Source organism: Phlebotomus argentipes, unplaced genomic scaffold, assembly GCF_947086385.1.
Source record: "Phlebotomus argentipes unplaced genomic scaffold, Phlebotomus argentipes genome assembly contig_39, whole genome shotgun sequence".
NCBI classification, from domain to species: Eukaryota; Metazoa; Arthropoda; class Insecta; order Diptera; family Psychodidae; genus Phlebotomus; species Phlebotomus argentipes.
Window position 1 is genome coordinate 1879319 of NW_026776182.1, and position 25830 is coordinate 1905148.

The 25830-nt window shown below is 37.9% G+C and overlaps 6 protein-coding genes across 10 annotated transcripts; 3 read left to right on the forward strand and 3 right to left on the reverse strand.

Moving 5' to 3' along the window:
* Positions 1 to 33: 33 nt before the first annotated feature.
* LOC132263868 (box C/D snoRNA protein 1) lies at positions 34 to 1231 on the reverse strand. The gene is made up of 2 exons (XM_059763867.1): positions 1033 to 1231; positions 34 to 922 (listed from the first exon to the last, which is right to left on the reverse strand). The coding sequence occupies exons 1-2, from the start codon at positions 1083 to 1085 to the stop codon at positions 40 to 42; spliced, it is 936 nt and encodes a 311-aa protein (XP_059619850.1). The 5' UTR covers positions 1086 to 1231; the 3' UTR covers positions 34 to 39.
* Positions 1232 to 1435: 204 nt separating this feature from the next.
* On the forward strand, positions 1436 to 4175 carry LOC132263866 (folylpolyglutamate synthase, mitochondrial). Of its 2 annotated transcripts, none has more exons than XM_059763865.1 (6): positions 1436 to 1703; positions 1777 to 1962; positions 2316 to 2495; positions 2730 to 3047; positions 3107 to 3872; positions 3950 to 4175. In XM_059763865.1, exons 1-5 carry the CDS (start codon positions 1569 to 1571, stop codon positions 3866 to 3868), a joined length of 1581 nt encoding a protein of 526 aa, XP_059619848.1. In that variant the 5' UTR covers positions 1436 to 1568; the 3' UTR covers positions 3869 to 3872; positions 3950 to 4175. The 2 variants fall into 2 exon arrangements, with proteins under 2 accessions (XP_059619848.1, XP_059619847.1); XM_059763864.1 differs by having other exon boundaries at positions 1459 to 1703; positions 3954 to 4175.
* An 89-nt stretch (positions 4176 to 4264) lies between these two features.
* LOC132263869 (homeobox protein ceh-1) lies at positions 4265 to 6047 on the forward strand. Its single transcript, XM_059763868.1, has 4 exons — positions 4265 to 4387; positions 5180 to 5399; positions 5465 to 5655; positions 5740 to 6047. The coding sequence occupies exons 1-4, from the start codon at positions 4285 to 4287 to the stop codon at positions 5871 to 5873; spliced, it is 648 nt and encodes a 215-aa protein (XP_059619851.1). The 5' UTR covers positions 4265 to 4284; the 3' UTR covers positions 5874 to 6047.
* A 2327-nt stretch (positions 6048 to 8374) lies between these two features.
* LOC132263626 (homeobox protein extradenticle) lies at positions 8375 to 13697 on the reverse strand. Of its 3 annotated transcripts, none has more exons than XM_059763467.1 (8): positions 13465 to 13697; positions 13081 to 13348; positions 11503 to 11649; positions 11266 to 11434; positions 11089 to 11199; positions 10752 to 10899; positions 10392 to 10688; positions 8375 to 9650 (listed from the first exon to the last, which is right to left on the reverse strand). In XM_059763467.1, exons 2-7 carry the CDS (start codon positions 13343 to 13345, stop codon positions 10413 to 10415), a joined length of 1116 nt encoding a protein of 371 aa, XP_059619450.1. In that variant the 5' UTR covers positions 13346 to 13348; positions 13465 to 13697; the 3' UTR covers positions 8375 to 9650; positions 10392 to 10412. The 3 variants fall into 3 exon arrangements, with proteins under 3 accessions (XP_059619450.1, XP_059619449.1, XP_059619448.1); XM_059763466.1 differs by having other exon boundaries at positions 8375 to 10294; XM_059763465.1 differs by having other exon boundaries at positions 8375 to 10688.
* A 187-nt stretch (positions 13698 to 13884) lies between these two features.
* LOC132263628 (pre-mRNA-splicing factor 38B) lies at positions 13885 to 15742 on the reverse strand. Of its 2 annotated transcripts, none has more exons than XM_059763468.1 (6): positions 15573 to 15741; positions 15343 to 15477; positions 15140 to 15264; positions 14928 to 15063; positions 14694 to 14800; positions 13885 to 14625 (listed from the first exon to the last, which is right to left on the reverse strand). In XM_059763468.1, the coding sequence occupies exons 1-6, from the start codon at positions 15592 to 15594 to the stop codon at positions 14152 to 14154; spliced, it is 999 nt and encodes a 332-aa protein (XP_059619451.1). In that variant the 5' UTR covers positions 15595 to 15741; the 3' UTR covers positions 13885 to 14151. The 2 variants fall into 2 exon arrangements, 1 of the variants encoding a protein (XP_059619451.1); XR_009468505.1 differs by having other exon boundaries at positions 14509 to 14625; positions 14921 to 15063; positions 15573 to 15742.
* Positions 15743 to 15748: 6 nt separating this feature from the next.
* Positions 15749 to 19087, forward strand: LOC132263625 (raf homolog serine/threonine-protein kinase Raf). Its single transcript, XM_059763464.1, has 5 exons — positions 15749 to 16231; positions 16363 to 16449; positions 16514 to 16717; positions 16778 to 17293; positions 17359 to 19087. Exons 1-5 carry the CDS (start codon positions 15890 to 15892, stop codon positions 18313 to 18315), a joined length of 2106 nt encoding a protein of 701 aa, XP_059619447.1. The 5' UTR covers positions 15749 to 15889; the 3' UTR covers positions 18316 to 19087.
* The last annotated feature ends 6743 nt before the right edge of the window (positions 19088 to 25830 follow it).

Below are 25830 nucleotides of genomic sequence, written 5' to 3' on the forward strand. Positions count from 1 at the left end.
AAGCAAAGAAATATATTGGTAATCATGTAATAATTTAATCTATTTCTCCAGTTTGTTTTCCTCATCGTCCGAAAGCTTGTCCCAAAGGCTCTCGTCAGTGAACAAGAAATTGGTTCGTGCACTATATTCCTCTTCCTTTTTTGATGAATGCTCCCCAGGTTCTTCCTTTGGCGATGTATCCTCTTCCTCATCAGTCTCGATAATGTCGTATTCTGCCTCCAATTCTTTAAAGATCACCAAAAGTGTTGGAAATTCAATGATAGTCTTCTTCTGGAGATTCTCCTCCAAAGATTTTCTCAGGTCCAATTCGTAGACTTTGTTGCCGCAGCACTTTATCCCTTCAGACTTCAACATAACTTTAATACCCCCAAAACCACGACTTCTGTAGTGCTCTAATTCAGAATGAGTCGCATCAGGATGCTGTAGGTCAATATACTTTTTCAGTAAATTTCCTACACTCTCCTTCTCGGAGCATTTCTTCTCGATGAATCTCTTGTTTTCTGCGTTGACAAAAACCCACTCCACACTCCAATATATCTTTCGACTCTTGGTATCATAGAAGGTGCTGTTCAATTTGCGTCTGGTGAAATTTCGCCCAAGAAACTGGAGAATTGTCTTACGCTGCCGGGTTAACATTCGTAGGCGTTGCAAATGCTGAGGCAAGTCTCTGCTCCATTTCTTGTCATTTAAGCGCTTCCTACCGTGTACAAATCGCGTACACCCTTCAAGAAAATTGTAATCACTCATGTAATCCATGTTGGTCATCTTCTTTAGTGGTATATAGCGTGTTTTGTCCCGGATCCCATCACATTCCAGCTCTTTCTTGTGGATCTTTAAACATGCCAGGGAACACGTCTTAACCTCACACTTGGGACAAGTGTATTTTGCTTCGATGTTCTTGCATACTTCGCATGCCCCCAATCTACAAAATATGCGGAACAAATTAGGGGTTTGTTATACAACACATTTTGATAAGAAAATCATTGTTATCAATCTCTTTATCAGCGAAATAACTGCCAAAATGATTCATACCGGGAAATGTCGCATTTTGATGAATTCTCTGGACAATCAATCAGCAATTCCATTGCAAATACCACTTCCCCAGTCACTTTGATGAAAATAACTTAAAATTAAGTTTAATTCTAAGTGAAAACCAGAATATTAGGCTGACAAGGCTTAAAAACGCTTGTAAAAACCAAACTTCTTGTTTGTTTTGATGTATACCCAGCCACGTGATTATGTTGTCAACTTCAGAATATATTCCGCAGTCATATATGGTTGTCTCTTTCAGTCGCCCGTAAAGCTGGAAGGAAAAGGAAACGCGAAGCGTTTGTTTTCCTCGTTCTTGTCACTCGAAATCATCAAAATTTCACTGAATATCGCAGAAATTACGCTCTATTTGATAAGGAGAAATTATCGGTAGTGAACTATGACACCGCCTGATTTTCAGCTACAATTTCTGCGACAGTTCGCTGCGAGATCTGGACGTCACAAGTGCGAAAGCTATCATTGCGTCTGTGAGTAAAAAGTGGTGTGCTTGCGAGCGGGAGTTTTTGGTGGCTCTAGTGATGCATTCAGTGCTCAGCATTGTGGGAAGTAGCATCTGGTGCCGGAAGATGGTCTTCGACGCGGCTAAAAGTGTAGGAATCGTGAGAAGCCTTCACATAGCATCTGAATCTCACTCAATTGTGGAAAATTATGAGGTAAAATGTGACGTCTAGTGATTGTATTAAGTTTAATCGAGGGCTTAATCTACACGAGTTTCCTGTCTTCCAGGAGGCTGTGAAGACCCTCAATACGCTTCAGAGCAACGCTGAGACCATCCAGCAAACAGTGAGGAACAGCAATGAATCTGAGACGTTGCGATTCAAAGAGACGGAAAAGTTTTTGGACCGAATTGGTGTTCCTCTTGAGCGTCTGGATACCCTGTCTGTGATCCACGTGGCGGGAACAAAGGGAAAGGTGATGATATATCCTCAATCTGTGCCACTCTCCTATTTACAGCTATTGAACCCATCGTGAAAAGAAAACATCCGCAACATTGTTGGAGAAAATGTTGCATTATCTGCAGACAGGTCAGGATGGGGTCAATATTGCTCCAGCAAATGATTCAGACTTGCTCTATCTCAACACAATCAATTGCGCTTCTCACAGAGATCAAGAAATGGGAAGAAGGTCACGATGATGTATGTCGTTAAATTACCCCCTCACCAGAGACTAATCCCACTTATTATCTCTATTGGATTACGGCATAAAAATTTATGTGTGTTTAGTTAAGATTTTCGGATGATAAGAAAATATTTTTGTGCTTCTAGGGCTCAACGTGTGCTCTCGTAGATTCAATTTTGCAATCTCATGGCATCAGAACGGGTTTCTTCAGCTCACCGCATCTCATCTCAGCTACAGAGAGAATTCGTCTCAATGGGATTCCTATCAGCGAAGAAAACTTCGTAAAGTACTTCTGGCGTATTTACAACCAGCTGCGTAAATCTCAAGTGAGTGCTCTTGAAATATGCGGTGAATGAGTAAAGGGGTGGATAATTGCACGAAAGCTCTGAGTTTGGCAAACTTTTGCTTTCACACTTTGATTTTATTTTTTTTTTTCAATATAATTTTGAAAAAGCTGCTGTTCTTTTATCTGCATCTCCCTTGAATATTGATATTAAAAATTCCAATTTTGAAAAAGTTCTTGACATATACGTATAATCACAAATTTTATATGTTTTTAGGATCACGATAAGGATATGCCCACATACTTCAAATTTCTCACTATTATGGCTTTCAATGTCTTTTTGGAGGAGAACGTGGATGTGGCTATTGTAGAAGTGGGAATAGGCGGAGAATATGATTGTACAAATATCGTGAGACACACAAAAACAGTGGGAATTACATCCCTTGGTCTGGACCACACACATATCCTTGGAAATTCCCTTGAAGAGATTGCATGGCAAAAAGCAGGCATAATCAAGCCAAAATCGCACGTTTTCACTGTGAATCAACCATCAGGATGTCTCGAAGTGATTGAAAAGCGAGCTCAAGAAAAGAAAGTGAGTGGAAATTTTTTGATTTTACAGTACTTAGATATAAATGAGTATTATATTTATAGGCTATTCTCACTGTGGTTCCTGATTTCTCCACGTACACATTTAATCATATGCCCAGAAGTAATGTGGAGACGAAAGTCCAACGACTCAATACATCTTTGGCAATTCAGTTGAGCAACGATTGGCTACAGCATTATCGATTGACGCGTCTACCACGAAAAGTGAATCTCGTAAAAAGCATCTCTGAAGAAATCTCATTAGGAATTGAGAATACCCGTTGGCCAGGAAGATGTCAGATGATTCCCTTTCATAAGCGGAGAATTTTTCTCGACGGAGCACATACGGTGGAGAGTATTCAAGTGTGTGCAGAGTGGTTCGCTGACAAAACAGTTAAAAACAATAATCCAAAGTGCCTAATATTTAACGTGACGGGGTGCAGAGATAGCAAGAAACTTCTAAAGACACTTCTCGAAATAGCTACCTTCAGCACAGTTTTATTCACACCGAATATCGCCTCCAACAAATATCATTCCACTGATAACACGTCCGTTCTCACAAGCAGAGATGAAGCTCTGGAAAAGTGCCGTAAAAACGAGAAAGATTTGTTTGATATTATCGCAGAGAAACACTCCAAGTATGGTTTGAACGGATTAAATGGGCTATCGAAGCTGCACTCTCAAGTTCTTAGCAGTGTCTCAGATGCCTTTATCTACTTGGATGGCTTGCACGGCCGTGAAACAGATGTTGATGTCCTTATTACGGGCTCTCTCTACTTAGTTGGTGCTAGTTTATTGGCTCTCGAACATGTCGATGTTAAAAACTGAGAGGGTGAATTGAATAAAATGATTTTACGTTTTATATGAAATCCCCAAAGCTATCATCATGTGAACATTCTCTCCTTCTAGCTAGATTCCAATTGGCACACGCCACAAATGCGAAACATCTGCGCGGCACCAATAGGAAGGTCACAAAATCCTTGACTCCGCCTTCGACATTATCCTGCTATGAAGACTTTGAAGAAAACATGAGGAAAATCGCGGAAAGGCGCAAAAAGAGATGGAAATCCTTTTTTCCAGCCAAAGTCAATTTCATCAAATGACTTTATCGTCATTAGTAAATTGTCTCGCCGAGTGAATAGTTCGCGTTCTGATTCTTGAATATATAAAGAAAAGTGAATTTAAGAATATTTGTTTGGTGTTTCGTGCAATATCCAGTGCAAGATTCCTTTTTCTAAAACACAATGCAAGACAGTTCAAAGTCATTCCTTATCAGGGATCTCCTGGGTGACCTCATTGACTCTCGCCGAAATCACTTGATGAATCATCAAGATAATCCAAATGAAGGTTTGTAAATACAGAGGGTTTACAATTTACACCCTATAGAGAACGTGCATTTCAATGAATTGGCCAATAAAACAGAGAAAACCTGATTGATTTCCAAGAATCAAGGAACAATATTAAAAGACACGTGTATTGTATTCCCGCATAAACACGTGAACACACTCGAGAATCCGAAAAAAGGATGAGAGAGAGGAAATTTAATGGGAAATCGAAATTTTGCTAGTATTTTCCACAACATCCGTTGCGAGTCAAGTGGAAGGCTTATCCTTTTGAAGAATCTCACATCTTGCCTCTATTCAATCTCCCTTTTGTTGAAGGTGCAGAGAGGAAAAGTGTGTGAATTTAAGATTTTTTCTCCTAATTGGAAAACGACTCATGCATTGTCATGTAATGTGGATTTTTAATGGATCCTCCTTTTTCCTCTGCTCATGAGTGGTGGAACGTGACAAATTTATACGATTTTCATGCGCGACATAAAGGGTTATTGTTCAACAAGGATAGTTTGTATTGAAAATATTCATGTTTTGCAGAAATTCTTCAACTAAATTATGTCGTAATAATAATAAATTGCTTCTAATTTGTGCTCGTAATAGAGAAATGTACTAATTGACCACTTGTGAAATCTCTCACATAACATTTGACCTATCACAAATGAATGAATGAACTGCCTCTAATGAGTTCGATTTTACCTAGTAATTACTGTTTTTATTAACTGACCAGTACTTAATGAATTAATGGTAAACAATAGCAAAAAATTAAGGTATAATAATAAACTCATCTAACTTGCATGGTCAGAGTCCCAACAGTCAGGATGCACAGATGAGGAGAACATGGAAATTGACATAGAGGATCGCTCCTCACCTGAGTCCACCATCACTGGTAACTTCCCACCGACTTCAATTGTGTCCACTAGCTCTGATATGGGTATCATGCATGGAAAAGTTGGTCGGAAGCCTCGACGGCGACGAACTGCATTCACACACGCTCAGCTAGCATTCCTAGAGCGTAAATTCCGGTACTCGCTCTACTTTAAGGAATAGAGTGATACATAAATTGACCAGGAATTTCCTTTTCCTGCAGATGTCAGAAATATTTATCTGTGGCTGATCGCAGTGATGTGGCAGATTCGTTGAATCTGTCAGAAACACAAGTTAAGACATGGTATCAGAATAGAAGGACCAAGTGGAAGAGACAGAATCAGTTACGTCTCGAGCAACTTCGACATCAGGCGTCTATGGAGAAAGATCTTATGGGAAGCGAATCACAATTGAGTCAGTATTTAATTGCTATTTTATATGTATATCTGTGACGATCGCCACTTAATTTCATGCTATCCATTTTTCTGACCTTTGAAGCTCAACCGACAATTTCTTGCTGCTCCACCACATCTCTTCCATCATTTTCTCAGTCTCCGTGCAATTTCCTCACAAGTGCGGCTGCAGCGGCAATTTTCCGGAATGTGGGCTATGTTCCAGGTTGTCCTCTCTAAGCCCGCCGGATGAGTCATCGCGATGTCTGTGAACGAGAATCTCAAAATACAGTGCAATGAAGGTGGCATGAAGAACCAAATAGCATCATTTCATCGAGATAAAGATATAATTTGGGATGATTATCAATGTTATGTCTAATTCAGTTAAAAGAAAATACATCCTTATTCACATGTGGCAGACAATTATGTTTACTATTCCGCACATCAATTCCTGCAATTTACCATCCAAACAGCACATCAAGGAGACCTCCCCATCCCTTAAATTTTCGGCGTTTTCACATGAATTGAATCAATTACCAAATCGTGTCGCAGTGGCGACAAAATCACCCACTTATTCAGTATGCTGTTATGAGGGAGCGATTGCAAATGATATGATGTGCCTCATGCCTATCGTTAGTCAATTGTACACCCTTCATTCAAACTCTAATCTGAAAATGTGTGAGCTTATCAATTTGCACATCACAGCGGGAAATAAAACAACAATAACGCCGCAATTTGAAATTGTTTATAGCCAATTAGCAAGGAGTGGATTTGGAATCGCATGGTTGATTCAATGCGGTGAATGTCACGAAATCCTTACGCTCAATCCTTCTCGAAAATATGAGATAATTTTAGGGCGTTTTAGACTGTAGGATGTTATTCAGTCTCTGGTTATGTGCAATAGAGAAACTCTTCAATTTGACCGAACAAAATGGGTGGATAAATGGAAGTTTGAGAAATCTGATTGTTGAGTGGCAACCCTCATCATAATTTGCAGTTTCTCTGTTGAGTGAGTTCCTCAGGCGGAATCATAGACTCATATAGGTTTCATTTTATACTGAAGTCCGGATGATGTACATGAAACATTCAAGAAAATAAGAAAATTTCAACACCAAATTTTACTATAAAAAAATATATGTATAGCATGTCTCAAATAAAAGAATGATAATTATTGGAAAGGTAATTAGGAAAAAAAATTTCGAAATTTTGTAATATTTTTCATTCTCAAGTTCATTCCCTAACATTTTTCACTTCTGTGCGAATCAGCTTACAAAATAGGACAGATTTGGAAGCAATTTGCAAGTTGAAACACTTGACAAAGTGACGAGAGACAAATAAATCGTCGAGTGGCTCGAGGGCAAGAAATAATTTAGAATCAAAAGTTCCCTCTTCAGATTTGCCCACTGAGTGTCAAACAATGAGGAAAATATTGGCTCATGCTGTGAATAAAAATAGGTATACTAACAAAGGAGGGTTATTTCCTTTATTTCTCAAGTCTGATGAGAGTATTTTGCATAAATTTGAATCGAATATTTTTGTGGTGTTTTCTTTGAGAGACAATTAAAATAACGCATCTTCTAACATTTTGAACATTTTTAAGGAATCATAATTGAATCCTTTTCAGCTGTGACTCCTCGCTCAAGTCAAGGAGTGCCTTAAGAGTGATATTAAATAAATATAATTTATGCCAGCTCATGAAAAGAACACACACGCACTTGATGGATTTGAATTATTCATGAGAATCGCGAAGTGAATTGGATGGTGATGAAAAGGAAGTCGCATAATGAGGAAGATTTCAAGGAGAAAAAATGGCATCTCTATGTCGTATTAATTATAATGAGGGCAAAATGACACACAACCACTTCAAATTCCGCCACGATTCAGCGAATTGATGGTTGCAGAAGAAAGCTTTGCCGTAATATGTATGTAGATATTGAAGGAGGAACTTGATTTTTACCCCCCAGGAAGATTCTTCTTGAGAAATAAAAAATCATTAAATTCATCTCGAAGTTGTATGATTTGTGGTATTTCAATCATCTCAACCGTAAACACTCTTGAGCGAGTTGAAACAGAATATTGAAAATAGGGGGAAAAGCGGGGACGAACACGCCCCTTTTTGGCAATAAACGTGCGCGAAAATTCCCAACAGCAATGGAAAACCTCGATTTCTTCTCAATTTTCCATCATCCACAACGAAATACACGCCCCGTCCAATTATAAATTATATGTATACATTCTTCTCTTATGTTTTTTTTTGTAAAATGAAATTCCACAAATTGCACTTAATACCCCTTTTTGCTCAATTCTCGCGTGTTTTTCCTCACAAAGGATGAAAAAAGTTGTGAAAACGAGAGAAAATGGTATGATTTTCCGCCCTTTAAATATATCTTCTCTATTCTCAACATTAATTAGCAGAGCTCGTTATCTTTCGCCATTATTACAAACGCCATATTACAAAATTAGGGAGGATGTTTTTCATAAAGCGACCCCGTTTTGCAAAAACCTCCCTCCATATCTGTCTCTTTACTCCTCTCCTTTCACGGCCTGAATGAATTTTTTTCAGATTCCTTCACCCTTGTTATTTAGATAAAAATGCGATGAATTTGTAGATAAATGTGATAACTTGACTAAAATACAAAATTACTCAAACAGTTTAGTAGAGAAATACAATAAAAAAAAACTGTCCACACAATTTTAGAGGCAGGATGAGAAAAACACTATTTTGCTCCTTTTATTATTCATTTTATTAAGTACACATAAATTTTGAAATTGTTCAAATCGCTTTCGTATACATATATTCGTTTAATTAAATTGTTCATTCATTGATATTTCAAAGAAAATTTATTCAAATATTTTTGTTTTATGCTTCATGAAAATCATTTCCATTGATCGTCAAAGACAACCTAAAAATATTTGTGACCTTTTCAAAAATGTTTTTGTTAGTAATTGTAGGGCAATTTTCAATTTCACAATAAAACGACATTTCTTATTACAGATCTTGGTATACATTTTTGAACACATGTTAGTCTAAAAATGTTCTCGCCTTAGAATATTTCCTTTCTTTCAGTATACTGGTCTCTGTGATATTTTTTATTTTCCTTAGAAAATTAAACACGCCATAAAACAAATGATAAAATCATAAGAAGAGACAGATGAATAAAACTATTTGCATTTTGATCGAAATGTCGTTTTATAAAACTTGTCGTATACTGTGTTTTGGATATAACTTGGTATCTTCAATTTTCCTCAAAATATTGTCCGTATTTTTTATTTATTTGTAACCATTATTAATCGTATATTTTACTAGATATTTGTTAGATACATATAGTAAGAAGTATAGTTAGATTATAAATATTATCTTCAAAATAATTTGTAAGTACTTGTGTCATTTCAATTGTGAATTGTGGAGATTCACAGAAATCAATGATTATCAAATGATTTACTTTTCCTTAAAAAAAAGAAACAAAAGAATTCTATTTTCATCTCATCTTATTGCACCTCACAAAATGTTTTTCTTTTTTCTTACTGACAACTATTTCCTAACACACATTTTTCTCCATCCTTCCTATTTTTGAATTAAAGTGTAATTCCATTTTACGTCTAATATAAAATATTTCTTATGGCTCTACTCTCAATTACGTTTCCTTACTATCTTTACTTTATCTTATAACCTTCTCTGAAATATTGTAAAAGTTGTATTTGTGCTTTATTATTTTCACTTTTATGTCTCTTTCCTTATTACCAATAAGTTTTTAGTTTTATAATTTTGTTTTCTAAATAAAATTTCTACAGATTTACTTTATGTCCTTTTAATGCACAATTTTGTATACTTTATTCAATTTGCTATCAATTATTACTTCAGCAGTATACTATTGTCGAAAGAACGTAAGAATAAAAAAGAAAATTTCTCAGTAAAATGAGAATTTTCTACAAGGTTCATGAGTTTTTGTGGATTGTTTACAAGCAACCAATATCTTTAAGCAAATTCTTGTTGTGAATTAGTCATTTAAATTTTATCTGAAAATTTAAGAAGAAAATGATTGAAAAACCAGAAAAGGAATCCAACAATTTTACTTCTTAAATGAAAATAGAACCACTCTAAAAACTACGCATAGAATTTTTTTCTTGTTGAATCGTAATTCCACGTATTTGTCAAATATTATTCATAATAATTTTTTAGAAGGTTTCTTTTAAAATACTTGTACCGTTAATTTAAAGGATATTTTTTATCATTTCAATTACACTTTTACTTCAATAGTCAAATAAGATTTTTGTCTCTTTTTTTTTTACTCATTAGTAATGGTATACATGTTTTCATATGTGTAGAATTTATCATTAATTTTAGTCATCTTGCAAAATTTAGCTTTTTCACCTCAGCATTTATGAAAATGCTTCTTCCTTTATGCACAACGAAAGAATTGAACAAAATAAAATATCCAACCAGAAACAAATAATAGAAATTCTCTCTAAAATTCAACCCATGCGAGACATTAAAATAAATTGTACGTTATATATTGATTAATCAATTGCTAAACTTATTCTCCATTCTAATCTGCAGAATTTCCATTAATTCTCACTCTTCAGCTACAGAGTATCCAAGTGACAAATAATACGTGATGTGTATTTACTCTTAAAAGTTTTACTCTGTCTCATTTATCAATCTATAAATTAAGTGATTGTGAATAAAGTTAGACGAAATAAAGATTTAGGGATCTTGCACTGCAAGTTCTCTTACAAATGTCCACCTCACACACTTACCATCGCTTAGCGGAAATCCCCTCAAGGACTTACGTCTTGATGGATAATGGGATCGTAGCCCATGCTGCCGTCGTAGGGTTGCTGATGATCGTAACCACCTGAGTAGCCCATAGAATCCTGGGGTGGAGCTGGAGACATCATCGGCGTCGCAGTGCCACTTGGTGGGCCACCCATTGAATAGGGCGAAGCACCGGCCGCCTTTTTAGCCGCATAGAGATTGGCCTCCTCCTGGGCTTTCCCAATGTTCTTCTTGTAGCGAATTCGCTTATTACCAAACCAATTGGATACTTGGGAGACCTAGATATGGACATCCCATCAATATTTGTATTCTACAATTTATATTACATTCTAAATACCAACCGTGATGCCACACTTTCTGGCCAATTCCTCCTTGGCCTCCTCGGAGGGATAGGGATTGCTCAGATGGCTATAGAAGTACTCATTGAGGATCTCAGAAGCTTGCTTACTGAAGTTGCGACGCTTTCGTCGAGCATCCAGGAATCGTGACCTAAAGAGATAAGCTTATTTATATACTTTTGCCCCTAAATACTCATTATTTATCTCTGCTAAGCTTTTAACAAACAGATGACCTGTTTTGCACACTTTGTCGCGTGACAGAATCTCCAATTTCACACGCATATGTATTTTATGAGTAAATTGTATTTCCTAATAAGGCTCTTCAATATTTAGAGTATACCTCAAAATCATCACAGCTTCGCATGTTGACTGTTTCAGCTGCATCTGAATTGAGCTGAACTTCTTGTGAATGATCTGAACCATGCGCTCAATCTCCTTGGGTGTGATGGGTCTGACAACAAAATGAAATCTCCGTCAGTCAATCAACGCTCGCTCCATGAAACTGATTCAATCTCACCTTGTACGGCTCTGTTCTCGCAGAAGATTCATAACGTGCGTGGTAAATTCATTGCACGCTTGCTCATACTTCTCCAGCTCCTGATGATAGATTTGGCGAATTTGCGCCAATTTCGCCCGGTAGTCAGAGTGTTCAATAGCGTTGTCAGAGTTGATGCCTAGTGAGAGATCTGATCTCCCATCAAAGATGAATGATTAAATCGCTTATCAACTTTTCTGTGGAAGAATTATTAAATACCTTGACTTGCTGCTGCTGCACTGGCGGCAGCTCCGGCACCGCCACCCTTCTCTGGACCTGCCACCCCCTCGGCAATCAACATGTTATCCAGGCGCATCAGTTGTGGATCTGGAGGCTCCTCTTCCTGCGTGTTGCGCAGAGACAAAACTATCGAGATAAAAAATAAATGATTTATTTTACTTTCTTTGACTTTCACTTTCTCACCGGTTTAAGAAACCAAATGTCAACAAACATATAGACTCCCTCTTTGTCTTTTTCCCAATCATTTCATTACTTCTTGAAAAGCTCTTTGTGGCTCCCAACATTTTATATTGTTTTCTTTGTCTATGTATATCAGGTATTAAAAGGAGGCATTTGAAAATCTACAATTCGATTGTAGAAGTGCATTCGTTTATCTAATTGGTATCATTACAGTTCTTTTTGTTGAACGCATCTTTCTTTATTCTAAATCAATTAACAAATTTTGCTTACAAATCTTATGTATACTCAGAATACATTTGCATAATATCATAATACAATCGCATGATAAGGTGAAATAAGATTTCATCTACTTTCAACCCCTGTTCAACCTTTCCCAGTGTAATCTCTCGACACTCCAAAACGACGAGTTGAATTCATATGAGAAAAACAACGAAAAACCCATGCTGTTTTCTAGGGTTGATTTCGTATTCCGTTCACATACGAAAGAAAATATTTTTCGTAGCAAAAGTACATTTCACTGCATTTGTGGTGTGGTTGGATTTCATTTCCACACACACACACAACGGCTCACTCCACCCTCCTTTGATGGTTTATTGGCCAAGTGTGACCACAAAATTAAATGGTTTTTAATACAATCCAGCTAAATTACTGAATTTCTGCTCTTTCTGCATCTTTCGCGTGTCTTTTGTGAGTGTGCTTTCGATGCGACGAAAGGGACATGAGTGACACCACCAACTGTGCGCTTTAATTCATATCTTTCTTGCATGTGGACAAAATTGTCAAGACTTAATGCGATTTACGATACAAACTCAGTGGGAATTTCTCGAACGCCGTATTAATAAAGGCAAAAAGTTGCCGAAGACAAAATCGAATAATCTTTGCGGTTCTCCGAAATTCTCTTTAGCATACAACAAATGAAGAAATATAATCAGTGGGCAACAATATGTAAATGAGATATATATGAATATATCTTCATTCGATTCATTATAACAATTTTTATATAGAAAATATATACAGCTACAAGTGATAATATCCTTCAACTGTCTAATCATCTAACTGACAAATTGCCATCAATCAAAGTTTATATTTTTGTCAGTACCAATATTTGATAATGAAATCAATAGAAATCAAATTTCCGGGCTCTTGGCAATTTTGGTAATTACTCGGACAATTCGGGGTGTACGTATTTAAAAGAAAATACGCAAGGGTAAGCTAAATGGCTTGTATCTAATAAATATTAGCATGATAATTTCGATAATGAAATCACACTTCTGTTTGAAAAGTTTAACTTCTCAATTTAGAGACAAAATTTGCTATGCTTGCATTTTTATATTGGATTTTCCTCAAGCCATTCATTGTCAGGAGCAGTAAACTTACCAGTTTTCTCTTTAATCTCGCACAATACGGAGAAAAGGGCCGGTTTCATGCGATGACAATTAAGCGTGTGCTTCCGTGCCTGAGCCTCGTCCAGGGACTGATCCGTGATGTTCATTATCTGTTGAAGGATCTCCCCAATGTCCTGTTTGCGTACTTCATTCTCACCTCCGCCTTGAGAACCATCACCCTGACCAGGCATCCCATAGCCCTGAGGCCCCATCATGCCTGCTCCGGCGTGTGCCATCATCCTATTAGGATCTTCCATGACCTGCGAAAGCGTCATAAATTGATTAGGAATATCTTAAATTATACCACGGCACACATAAAGGCTGTTCCGGATAGGTTTTACAGTCTGGATTTACTGGGTAGAAAAAGGGGGCTCACCTTCGCCGAATACAACGGTGGATGTTCCCAAGTTGTATACACAAACTTCAATTCTCTTTTTCACACACTTTTCGTATACTTTTGCCACAATTGACTGCACACTACACTTTCTCACACCCTATACGGTTATGGGGTGTGTATTAAACTTAACAAATCGTATTTACAGTAGTTAAAAATGCAGAAATTATAAAACTCCAAAAGTTTTTATGTGCAATGGCCGACGCTCGAGGCTGTCAGTCGTGTTCCGTCTCACTTTCTTTCTCCAGCATCTTTGATGCTCACCTCAAGTGTGAAAGAGATGACTATTGTGGCACGGCAAGATGGCGTCTCGTACAATGAACTTGAACGGGACTTAACGAAGAAAGCTCCGAGATTCGTCGAAAAAGCTCCCAGAGTTATTGCCAAAAACATAATTGCATATCCAGAGAAATGGGTTTTATTATCAAAAAAAAACTCCCGATATACATTCTCTCTCACAAGCGGAAACTTAACATTTCAGACTGAAAAAACTCCTTATCATCCTGAGCTAGAAATCCCATCAGCGTGCAGGCAGCAGTGAGAGGTAGAGCCTGCACACTGCTTCTAAACTACTTATCTGGACAAAACGGGTGATTTGTATATATAAATTCAATGCGTAAGATCTCTTGATGTTCCCCAAACTGAAAAGTTAAGTAATCCCAGATATCCCTATCGATACCTTCTGTCGCTCCTCTCTCCACGATGTCTCTTTTGGCTGCGATACTCAGGACTTCGGCTTCTTTCGCGCTCCCTCGCCCGATACCTATCCCTGCTGGAAGTAGCTTCCCGACGGTCCCTATCCCTAGACCTGGACCGAGTTCTCGCCTCATTTCTATGGGCCCCTTTGTCGCGGTCTTCGTGCTTCCGTCGGTATGATTCCCTCTCGCCTCGCTGCTGTGGCTCATCTCTTCTCCTAGTCTGAGGCTCATCCCTGCCACGCTCCACCCGTTCATAGCGCTCTCCGGCGTTACTATTGTTACCCGTAAATCTCACCGGCTGAAGCGTTATTCCGTAGTCCTGTGCATATTCATTAAGCTTCGATTCAATTTGCTTCTGAATGGGCACAGGAATTCGCGGAAAGAGAGTGGAGAACCAGTCCAATTTTGTTAGCCACTGTACTAGCATCTGCCCGATGGTAATCACCTGCAAGTGAATTTGGAATATTAGACGTAAAAATAGAATCAAAAAGTTAATTCTCAATATTATATTACTTGGCCACCGCCAGCTTTCACATCAATCTCCTCTTCATCTTGCAAATACTGCTCGTACCAATCAAAGAGATCTCCCGGGGGTTGCGTATAACGGATGTACATGAAACCTGTCCAATGAAAAGATCATAAAAGCATTAGAGATTGTTTTTTTTCGGGAGACTTACAGTTCTGAGGTCAGCAATAAAGGTATTGTGAGGAAAGTCCAATCTTTTCGCGAGTGAACTTACCACCTACCTAGTGCCCTTATGTAGGGAGAGTCTGTGTGGGTTAGGAGCCCGTTCACCTGTTTCCTTGTCAACTTTAGCGTGTAGAGTTTGTACAAGAGGCAGAAAGCTGATGATACTATTCCGCCAGCGCCCACTCCTCGCACCTGTAGAGTTCAATCATTCACATTAATCTTCCGCATGGACGGAAAGGCACAAAGATTTCATACAAACATTACCTACCCCGCCACACATCCCAGTTTGTCCGGCAGTTTTCCGGGAACCCTTCTCCCATGGCTCCAGATGTTTCACCTGGTAATATATCTCATCCACTACCTCATGATAAGTCTTCAGTTTAAACAAGGTCACTATTTTATCCGGAAGTCCATGAAATAAAAGCTATTAGTATTATGTTATGTTATAATTGCAAACGTTTACTGGCTTACCTTTAAAGTAGCTGGAGCTCTGGATGTTTGCCAGAATGAGGGGATTGAGATTCATGCTGGCCTCATTTCCCCACAGTGGCAGTACATTGTGGAATTTCCCCATCTTCTTATGTTGTGCAGAATGGTCAGAAGGGTCTGGAAATGGGTGATAGTAAGGCATTATTGATGACTGATAGCGCTTGGGTATTCTAAACAATGCCCTCTCTTTTCTCACTTTCCATCCATATTACCTTCGTTATTAGCGTATTCCATTGTAATATACTTGCCACAGGCAAAAAGTTAGTTTTTGACTCAAAAAGTATAATTTTCTCCACGCCAGAACGCAAATTTGTCGCGAATTTTTACTTTTTCACTCCAACGCCGGCCATTTTTGATCGCCAAATCACCACTTTTCCGATAGTTGGCGCTGTCAACACTGTGGATGTGCTTCTCTGACAGCCGAAAAAGTCTCCAAAGGATTTTTTCTCTGAAGAAAAAACTATGTGTGCATAGCGAAAGTGTGAAAAAATGGAAAATCGTAGGAAATATTCATTAAAATAGCGTTCAGATGAACAAAAATTGTGACAAATTCAATGGCAATACGATACCCACATTGCTTTTCACCGACAAAATGAGTGATGACGCACAGACGGACCTGGAGTTGGAGCTGAGAAACATACAGTCCGTAATTCATGTGACAAAAGAGAATATCGATGCTCTCAATGCCAGGTTCGCAAATCTCCAAGAGCCGCCCCCAATGTACATCAAGGAGTACCAGGAATTGAACTCCAAGTTGCACGAATTGGGGGACAAGGAGCTGGAGATCATTGAGAAGTTGCAGCAACAATGCGAATACGCCACCAATACGGTCACAGTTGAACCTCCGGAACCACCTGATCCTGATACAGAGGTCAGTAGCCCGGTGTGTACGTGTGGGGGTGCACCCTGTCGACATGGGGGTGGCTTTCCTAAGTAGAAAGCACCAAGGCGGTGGTATACGAGTTTGTCCTTGAAATTGAACTTCGTTCTATTATCTTGCAGACTGAAAGTAATTGTAGTACACTGACGAAACAGCCAAAATTTGTGCTCAGAGCCCACTTGCCCAATCAACAGAGGACATCCGTTCAGGTGAGTATTGCTCTATGAGTATCCGGCATAGGAAGCTTGTGGGTATTAACATGTCCCATTACAGGTAACGCCAGGGATTCGCCTTCGGGATGCTCTCTCGAAAGCGCTCAAGCGTCGTAATCTCACCTGCGAGATGTGCGAGGTGACAACACAGCTGGGTGGCTCGCAGCCCATCCACTGGGATACTGATATCAGTTGTATTCAGGCTGAGGAGGTTTACGTGAAAGTACTGGATAAGTTTCCCGTGATGTCTCAAATCTCTCATCAAGTGAGCACTATAAATACTATTCTTTTCCCGGTGCAATTTTCTAATCTAACATTTTTGCAGTTTATGCGCAAAACATTCTTCACCTTGGCATTTTGCGAATGCTGCAGACGACTTCTCTTCACCGGTTTCTATTGCAATCAATGCAACTTTCGGTTTCATCAGCGCTGCGCTGACAAAGTGCCACGACTATGCAACAAAATCGACATGGAAAGCTATTATCAGTTTCTGCTGGAGCAGAATCCTGACAACTGTGCCGGAATCCTCAAGACAGGTGGACTTGTATCCTATCAGTCGCGTCATGTGCATCCACGCTCACTCAATCAACAAGATCGCTCCAATTCGGCTCCTAATGTGTGCATTAACAGTGTGAAAACGCTCTCGGAGCACCAGAAGATGCTGGCCCAGCAGGCGCGTGGGGCATTGCAAAGCCAAACAGGGCAGGAGCATTCACAATCAACACAGGCATCACCTACAAATACGCTGAAGCACATGAAGCGACCCAGAGCCAGGTCAGCAGATGAAAGCAATAAAAATCTTCTCTCACCGAGAGATCCAAAGCCGACAGAAGAGAATTGGGTAAGCAAATCTCAGTTACCCATGGCAATCTTGTTGTTAATGCGTTTTACTGCTGTTTTTTTTAGAATATACAAGCTGTTGAAATCTTGATTGGACGTCGAATTGGTTCTGGGTCTTTTGGGACTGTATACAAGGCCCACTGGCACGGACCAGTGGCTGTGAAGACGCTGAATGTAAAGACACCAAGCCCAGCACAATTGCAGGCATTCAAGAATGAAGTGGCGATGTTGAAAAAGACGCGTCACTGCAACATTCTCTTGTTCATGGGCTGCGTGAGTGAACCATCACTGGCCATTGTGACACAGTGGTGTGAGGGCAGTAGCCTGTACAAGCATATTCACGTGAACGAGACGAAATTTAAATTAAATACGCTAATAGACATTGGCCGCCAAGTTGCTCAGGGAATGGACTATTTGCATGCGAAGAATATTATTCATCGTGATCTCAAGTCCAACAATATTTTCCTGCACGAAGACCTGTCCGTGAAAATTGGAGACTTTGGCTTGGCCACGGCAAAGATGCGTTGGTCTGGCGAGAAGCAGGCTAACCAGCCAACTGGGAGCATTCTGTGGATGGCTCCAGAGGTGATTCGTATGGAAGATTCTAATCCGTATTCCTTTCAGAGCGACGTGTATGCCTTCGGTATTGTGATGTATGAGCTGCTGGGGGAGCAGCTGCCCTACAGCCACATCAACAATAAGGATCAGATATTGTTCATGGTCGGACGCGGGCTACTGAGACCGGACATGAGCAAGGTGCGCTCTGATTGTCCACAGGCACTGAAGCGTCTCGCAGAGGATTGCATAAAGTTTGTAAGGGACGAGAGGCCACTCTTCAGACTTATCCTCAACATGCTGGAAAATATGCTGAGAACATTGCCAAAGATACATCGCAGCGCCAGCGAGCCCAACATGACCCAGACGCAGCTACAGAGCGATGATTTCCTCTATATGTGCTCTAGCCCAAAGACACCAGTCAACTTTAGTAATTTTCAGTTTTACAATGGTGCCGCCAACATATAGCAATTTTTCATCATTATCATGTCTCTCTTCTCGTCCACACTTTCACTTATTAATTTTTAACAATATTATTTGGGTTACTTTACTTACTGGACGATATTCGTTCAATTTTCTGTATTAGTTTATATTTTATAGATGAGGCCTAAATTGATTTGGTTTGAATGTATTTTTTATGTATTGTTTCTTTTCTGAAGCTTGGAATTTTCAACATTTTTATTTAATTTTTTGAGATAACCTTTACAATATTTTCTCACTCAATATACAGTTATATATAATACAGATTAATGTTAATCCATACATTAGTGACTTTGAAACTATAAAAAACGATAATGGTAAACAAAGGAGAAGATGAGGAGGAGAAAGAATAAAAGGGTAGAATTAAAAACTATAAAATGTAAATATGGTAAAAAAAATATTCAGAAAAGAGACAGAAATTACGATGCAGAAAGTTCCAAACTAGTCAGAAGACCTCATTTTTTCTTACGATTTGAACAAAATAAAAATTAAATAATGATGAAGAAACTGTTAAAATAGTAAAGAAAAAATGAGAATTGAATCAGCAATTAAGACATTCCTCTTACCAATTTTTTGTAAATATATATAGCACTTGAGAAAATTTATGGTCATTTGAGAAAAGAGATTCAATGAAAAATCAATCACATGAAAAGTGATTAGAATTAAGATGCAAATAAGAATTTCTTCTATGTTCTTTCACTATCCTCTTGACAAAAAAAATTGTAAAAAGAAGATGTATTAAATAAAATTGTAAAAATTATCCCAACATCCTTTTCATATCATATTCGTAATTGAAGAAATTAACAAAGTTTACGTTTTATAAGTTTCTTAGATTTTTTTATTGTTTATTGAATTATAAATAGAAATGGTAGAAGTGATTGAATATACCTACCTAGGTCACTGAGAGTATATTATAATTTTTATTTCATTTTCTGTCATAATTTTTGCCTAAATTTTAGTGTTCCTTGAGATGAAAGGAAGAAAATTTAAACATCTCAAGAAACATCTGCTCCTTCGCTTTTTTGTCTATAACGAATCTTTATTGTGTTGTGATCTTGTGAGTTTCTCTATTTCAGCTCCCAGAACAATTCCAACGACAAAAGGAACTGAATGTAAAGTCAATACTCCCTCACCATACCAGGAAAAAAAATCCTTGGCACGTGTTTTAGTAACGACAAGATTGTACTGTGCATGAGAAAAAGATCTGAGTTTCCAGCTTAGTAAGATGAAATTCTCACAAGAAACCACACCTTTTGGCAGTGTGTCGATGAAAATACGATCAATCATTTGGAGTGGTATTTAATTTCGCATTACATGTCACTCACATTCGAGACAGATACAATTTGAATGGCTGAGAACACTGCCTCAGTAGGAATCAATCTCCTCAACCCTCATTTCTGATGTACAAAGTGTCTTAATTGGAGTACCATTGAGTGAAATTGTATGAAAGGGCATCAATTTTTCTCAAGTGCCACGAAGGCAGCTGTTAAAGAAACCTCGCCACTCAGTCCCATTATCCTCGAGCAGTAGGAGAGTCTTGAAAATGAAGCAACTAACATTATTTAGGAGAATTTCATGCAACACCCAAATCAGTTGAATCCCTTGCCATTACACAATTTCCGACTCAGTTAGATAGTTCCTGAGGAGGGATATTTTTCGATCTGTATCTCCAGGTGTTGTGCTAATTTATCACAAAAACCAACAATAGATGCCGAAGATCAATGCTTGTTTTACGGATGATTGTGAAATATTTCTCGGTGATTTTTCACGCTGGACTCTTCTGAGAATTTGTAGCCAAGAATGGACCTCCTGACATTTTCAGTAAATCCCCGTCTAATTTGATTGCAAAAACTACCACGAGAAATCGCATTATTTGACTCACAAGAAATAATTTTATCTGAACTATAAACAGTTTAGGTATTCACCCGTACTTTATTGTATATCTTCGTACTTAAAATGGGGAATTTATATACCTAATAAAGTAATTGTTTTACGATCTAATATGGGACATTTTTCCACATCATTAACTTTCTCGAAGAATATTGCTTCTGTGTCTTCTTGATGTTTCTTACTGTTGATATTGAGAAGCACTGTGAGTTTATAGAAAATGGTAAAAAGGTTAAGATGCATGTTTAAGCAATATGTTGTGGCATAAAACGGTAGTTCATGAAGGAAACCGAAAAACAATAATCGTATCGTATTAAATGCATTGGAAAAAAAACATTTGCTATAGACGAGATACTACAAAGTATTTTGGCAAGGATTTTTTGCAACCATCTGAAGGCTACAACGAGGGTTCATGGTCTCTTGAGTGAAAGGAGAAGCAATTGAATAACGAAATATTGGAGAACAGACCCTTCTTCTTTCTATATGACACACTGATGCAAAGAGAAATGTAGTCAATTGAGGGGTGATATTTCCTGATCCAAAATTCATGAGAAATTTTTTTTTGCTTCACGTTTACCATCGGCACAAAATGAATATTTGCAAGATTGTCCCCAGAAATCGCATAAATTCTGGCAGAAAATATTAATAGACATAAAGAAAAGACGTAATTCTATAGTATGAGAACACCAAGTGACAAAGAAAATTTTTATTTTGTGACTCAATCAAAATTGTTTATGATTGAAATTTTGAATGAAGTCGAAAATAAAGATATTCTGTCTCTTAGGGTAAAAACAGAGAGAAAATATTGCACTTATATTGCAGTGGTTTGAAATTCACAATGTTGGGAAATTTTTGGACAAACTATTAGCATTCACCAGATAAAAATAATTCGTCAGTTTTATCACTTATTTTTATCCATGAATATTTCAAGAAACGGCCATGGGCGTTCGATGTGGGAAAAGAGGCATTAAGAGTGCAAAAAAAACATTGAAAGATAGTACTGTCGGGGAGGGAAAGCGTGGAAAATTTTCATGGGAAAATTTATCTCACATTGGCAATTTCCGGACTGAAAAGAGGCAACGGAAAAAGACTTCACATACGTGATTGATGAAAGTGTTCGGAATGTGCGAATCGGACGATTTTCCATTGCATCCAGAGTGAGCAATAAAAATCAATCGTGCCCCGCAATAACTGTCATTAAATCAGCACGAAAGTGATGGGATGTTATCTGAAAAGTCATACATTTTACCCTGGATCGAAATGGGTGTTTCATGCTGAAAAAGGGCTAAAAGGGATGGTTAAAGGAAATTTACGGTAACTTAAGAGCGAGAGGAGTATCCAAATCTCAAATTGTGCAGCAAAAGTGTGTCGAGACAGTCATCTCGAACTTGAACATCTTCGAAGAACATCAATTTCAATACTGAATAGGAAGTAATATTCCCCGGATGGATGACGAAAATCTCCCGTGTCGTATAAGGTTGATTCTCCATCAGAGACATCAAAATTGATGACAAAAATATCACAATAACAGCATGATCATATTTCACTGGCACAGAAACTTCCCATTAATAATTCATCGCTTGAAACAAGTCTTTTCTTATATTCTTTTGCGCGATGGGTTGTAGGGAGGTGACGGAGAAGTGTTGGAAGGTATCAAAAAGTGACATCAGTACACCCCTTTCACCGCGCAACTCTTCCATCTCCTTACGATGCTTTGTCATTGATTTTATCTGCTTTCCTTTTATCTTTCCGTGAAATAATTTAATTACTTCATTTATTTTATTCACTATAAAAAAAAATATACCTACATACATATATTTTTAATTAGTGATCAAAACACGCGTAGTTTCAGACTAGGTTGATAATTTTACCACGACAAGGAGTCAGAAAATCCGTTGTAAACAAAAAAAATAGCGTGAATATTACTTTTATTCAACGATAAACATAGTTAAAGTGCTACATTAAAAGTTTCCTGCAATTAGGACAATATTTCTCTCATTTTTTGAAAGTGTCTACCAATTCTCTCCCACATGAATCACGCAATTCTCACACAATCAGCGGTGTGTAGAAATTATGTCGTGTATGTAGTGCATTTTAAGTTAATTAAATACTGTCCTAGAGAGAAAGCGTCGAAGAGGGTGAAGCAGAGAGTGCAAGAGTGGTAGGAAGTGAAAACCCTTCATAAACTTTTTGACAAAATAAAGAGAAATATTACCAACCACTTGTTCCAATTGGCGTGATAATTTATTGCAGTAGCGTAGATGCTATCAGTGCTACATTTTATAGATACACGGTCGGTCTCGAGAGTGAATGGGGTGGATTTTACATTCTGTACACAGAAGAGTATAACTTTCCTCTTGCGATACGCATAGTAATAAAACTGATATATGAGTTCTCCATATAGATCGATAGAATCAACTTGTTGAGAGAGATTTGCTTCAGCCCATTTCAGGTTGGCGCACCATTTTTTTGTTGTTTAATTTTCTTCTCACACCACAAGATTATTGATTTTCTCACTTCCAATTTTCACAATTTATCCCAATGGGAATTAAACCAGTGAGACATCTACTGGGAATGAAGATGAGATTTAAATTGAAATCTCTTTCTGGTTGCAATAAAATGCAATTTATTAGACACTTCTCCAACCCTTTCAAATCTCAACATTCCATAAATTGCAGTAAATTGCTTTTATCGCGACTTGTGTGCATTTATTTTGTATTCACTCCAAATTCACATCTAATCAGAGGGCAAGCCCTACCATTTTCTCGCATAGTCTCATATCTTATTCCTCAAACATAGCACCATCCCAATGCATATTAGATTAAATTTAAGCATGAAATGGAGATGAAGCATTGAAAGGATTGAATGACATGCGAAAGGGTGTCTGGGAGGGACTGTCTTACTTCCAAGGGAAAACGGATTCGACTTGACAATAACAACACACCACCAAATTTATGTTGTTACAATTCAACAGTGTATATTTTTACTGCAAATCGGAGGGTTGACGCGAGAAAAATCACTCTAACGTCATTTTCTGTGCTCCCATCAAAGAGCCTTCTTCCGCCACCCAAAGATGCTCACTCAGTATGCAATAAGGAAGAGACTGTGCACCCCAGACATAGAATCCTGATTCATCAATTTGATGGTAGGTATACAACTTGCGTATCATTTACCCTCCGTCTTTCATTTTCTCCTTCAAAACATTTTTGCCCTGCTCTCTATTGCGTGAGATGAATAATATGTAATAACCGGTAGGAGAAATTATGAAAAATAGTGACGTGAAAAACAGCTGATTTTGGGAGTAAAAAGAAAATGCGAACACAAGATAAATAGAAAATGGAATTATTGAGTTATCGAAATAACGAAAAGTTTCAATTTTCCGTGTCAATTAAAGTTTTCATTTATTAACTTACTGGAGGTTTTTCATGACAAAAATCTCTCGCCAAATGATTTTATGTCCATTTGAATTATATATTGATTTATTGACTTATCAGTGCTAAGATCGATGTCTTCGACTTTCTCTACTGCTACTATTTTGTTCAGTTGTATTTTGCTGAGTCATTTTGAGGGTTCAGAAAAATCCTGCATCTCAATTGTGCCTTTTAAAAGAAAAAAAATCTCTCAGATCATTTCTTTGAGCCATCTACTAAATGAGATACTTTTAAGTCAGCGATTCGCCACTTTCGTGCTCAATGGATTCTGCTTCTCGCCAGAAAGCATGTTATGGTGAAATTGAAAGTCATTGTAGGGACTTTTTGTACGATCTTCAACCATAACCATATCATCAATTTTCATCAAATCTCTCGACACTCCACATGGTTTTCTGCTGAACAACAACCCTTTTCTATTGTGGCCGGGGAAGCTAATATTCACAAATTTTCTCTCTCTCTGTCCAAATATTGAACCACAGTATGAAGATAAGGGATAGAAAATGTGGCAACACTCCCAATGACCATAATGCAAATGATACGAGACCGTGAGGAGTTCATTTAACCGTGACTCATTTGTATGATTATTGTCAATACAAGTCTGTCGTTTTCTCCTGTCCACCCTACCAGAAACAAATAGGGATGTTGAAGCGCAATAGACTTTATTCCTGTAAAGGCTCATCACTCGATTCCTCTCTAAAGTCTAATGTCCAATTTGCGTTCTAAACTCTCAATGTGGGTGGTTGGAGGGTGAACGTATCAAGCCAGAGGTATTTACTGCTCGTCGGGTGACATGTGTTGGATCAGAAAAACTTACCCCAATAGTAATGTTGAATCGAAAAGGAAATTCCGATGCATGCAATTTCAATTGTGAAGCGCATGTGATGCCATTGCCAGATAATGCATCATTGCTTCTCAGGAGCGAATAAAACACATTAAATATCGAATTGCACAACTGTTTACACGACACCCCTTCGATGTTTCCACGCCACATTTTCTAGAACACTGTCCTGAATATTCTGTTGACAATACGAGTAGTTATGTTTATCGGAAAAACGGAGAAATATTACATATATTGGTAAAACTATTGATGATATATTGTCCAATTCATTATACACTAATTCATGTCAATATAGGTATTTTCCTTCTGAAGTAATTCTATTTTAAAATTTATATATCATATGTGAATTGAAAACATTATGGGACGTTATAGTCTAGAAAAAGTACTCCAAAATTACCGCAGCCCAATAATTTAATCAAATATGAATTAGCATGCACGCGTAGCTAATCAAGACCTTTTTTGTTGGTGTAACCCACAATATGTATCGCGCGTCAATGCATAGTGTCCCTTATATGGGATAATTATTTCAACATTTATGTGTTGGGATGCGTTAAATTGTATACAGACAGGCAAACAAATTATGTGAGATATGATAAATGCAATTTGCTAAGAGCGGTATCCTTGAGAAGCATGTGTTTGGGGAATTTGTCTTTTTTCGAGTGCAACGAGATTTACAAGATAAGCATTTCACAATAATCTGCGTAACCAAATTACAGAAAATTATTGTGAACTCTCTCCGATGAGGGAGATGTGTTTTACCAGTAAAAAATAGAGTCGTTTTATTGATACGAGAGAAAGAGAGAGAGAGTAAATATGCAAATATTGTGAATCACGAACTAGTAATTAAAAAAAAATAGGATGACTGTCAGATCGGAACCCTATCGTTTAATTCATTATCAGATTTCTGGTTGCATGGATCGGATGCAAAGGAAATCCAGTTTATAGGATTTAATCGTCAAAGAGTGAACTCCGCATACCCTCGGCGAAATCTTCATCATCTGACGCGCCCCCCTGGAGCTATTCTCTATTTATTTGACTAAGTGCATGAAATGTGCGTCCGTGGAAAGCCATGGCCAGAGTGAAAGTGGGCATAGACGAGGGAAAAAACACGCGCCAAATGGTACGCGAATACCTTTCTCTCCTATTCACTGGCGAATGAATGATGATGTTGATAATGCGGGTCTTCCAGGGTGGTAGATTTAATAAGAATACCCATTATATATGGCATTCTGAAATGGTTTGTCCACTCTATAAAAATACACAAATACTGATGGTACTTCAAATGCTCTTCTCTTGCTCCAGTTAATAATTTTTTTCTAACTTCACAATACATGAACTGTAAAGATG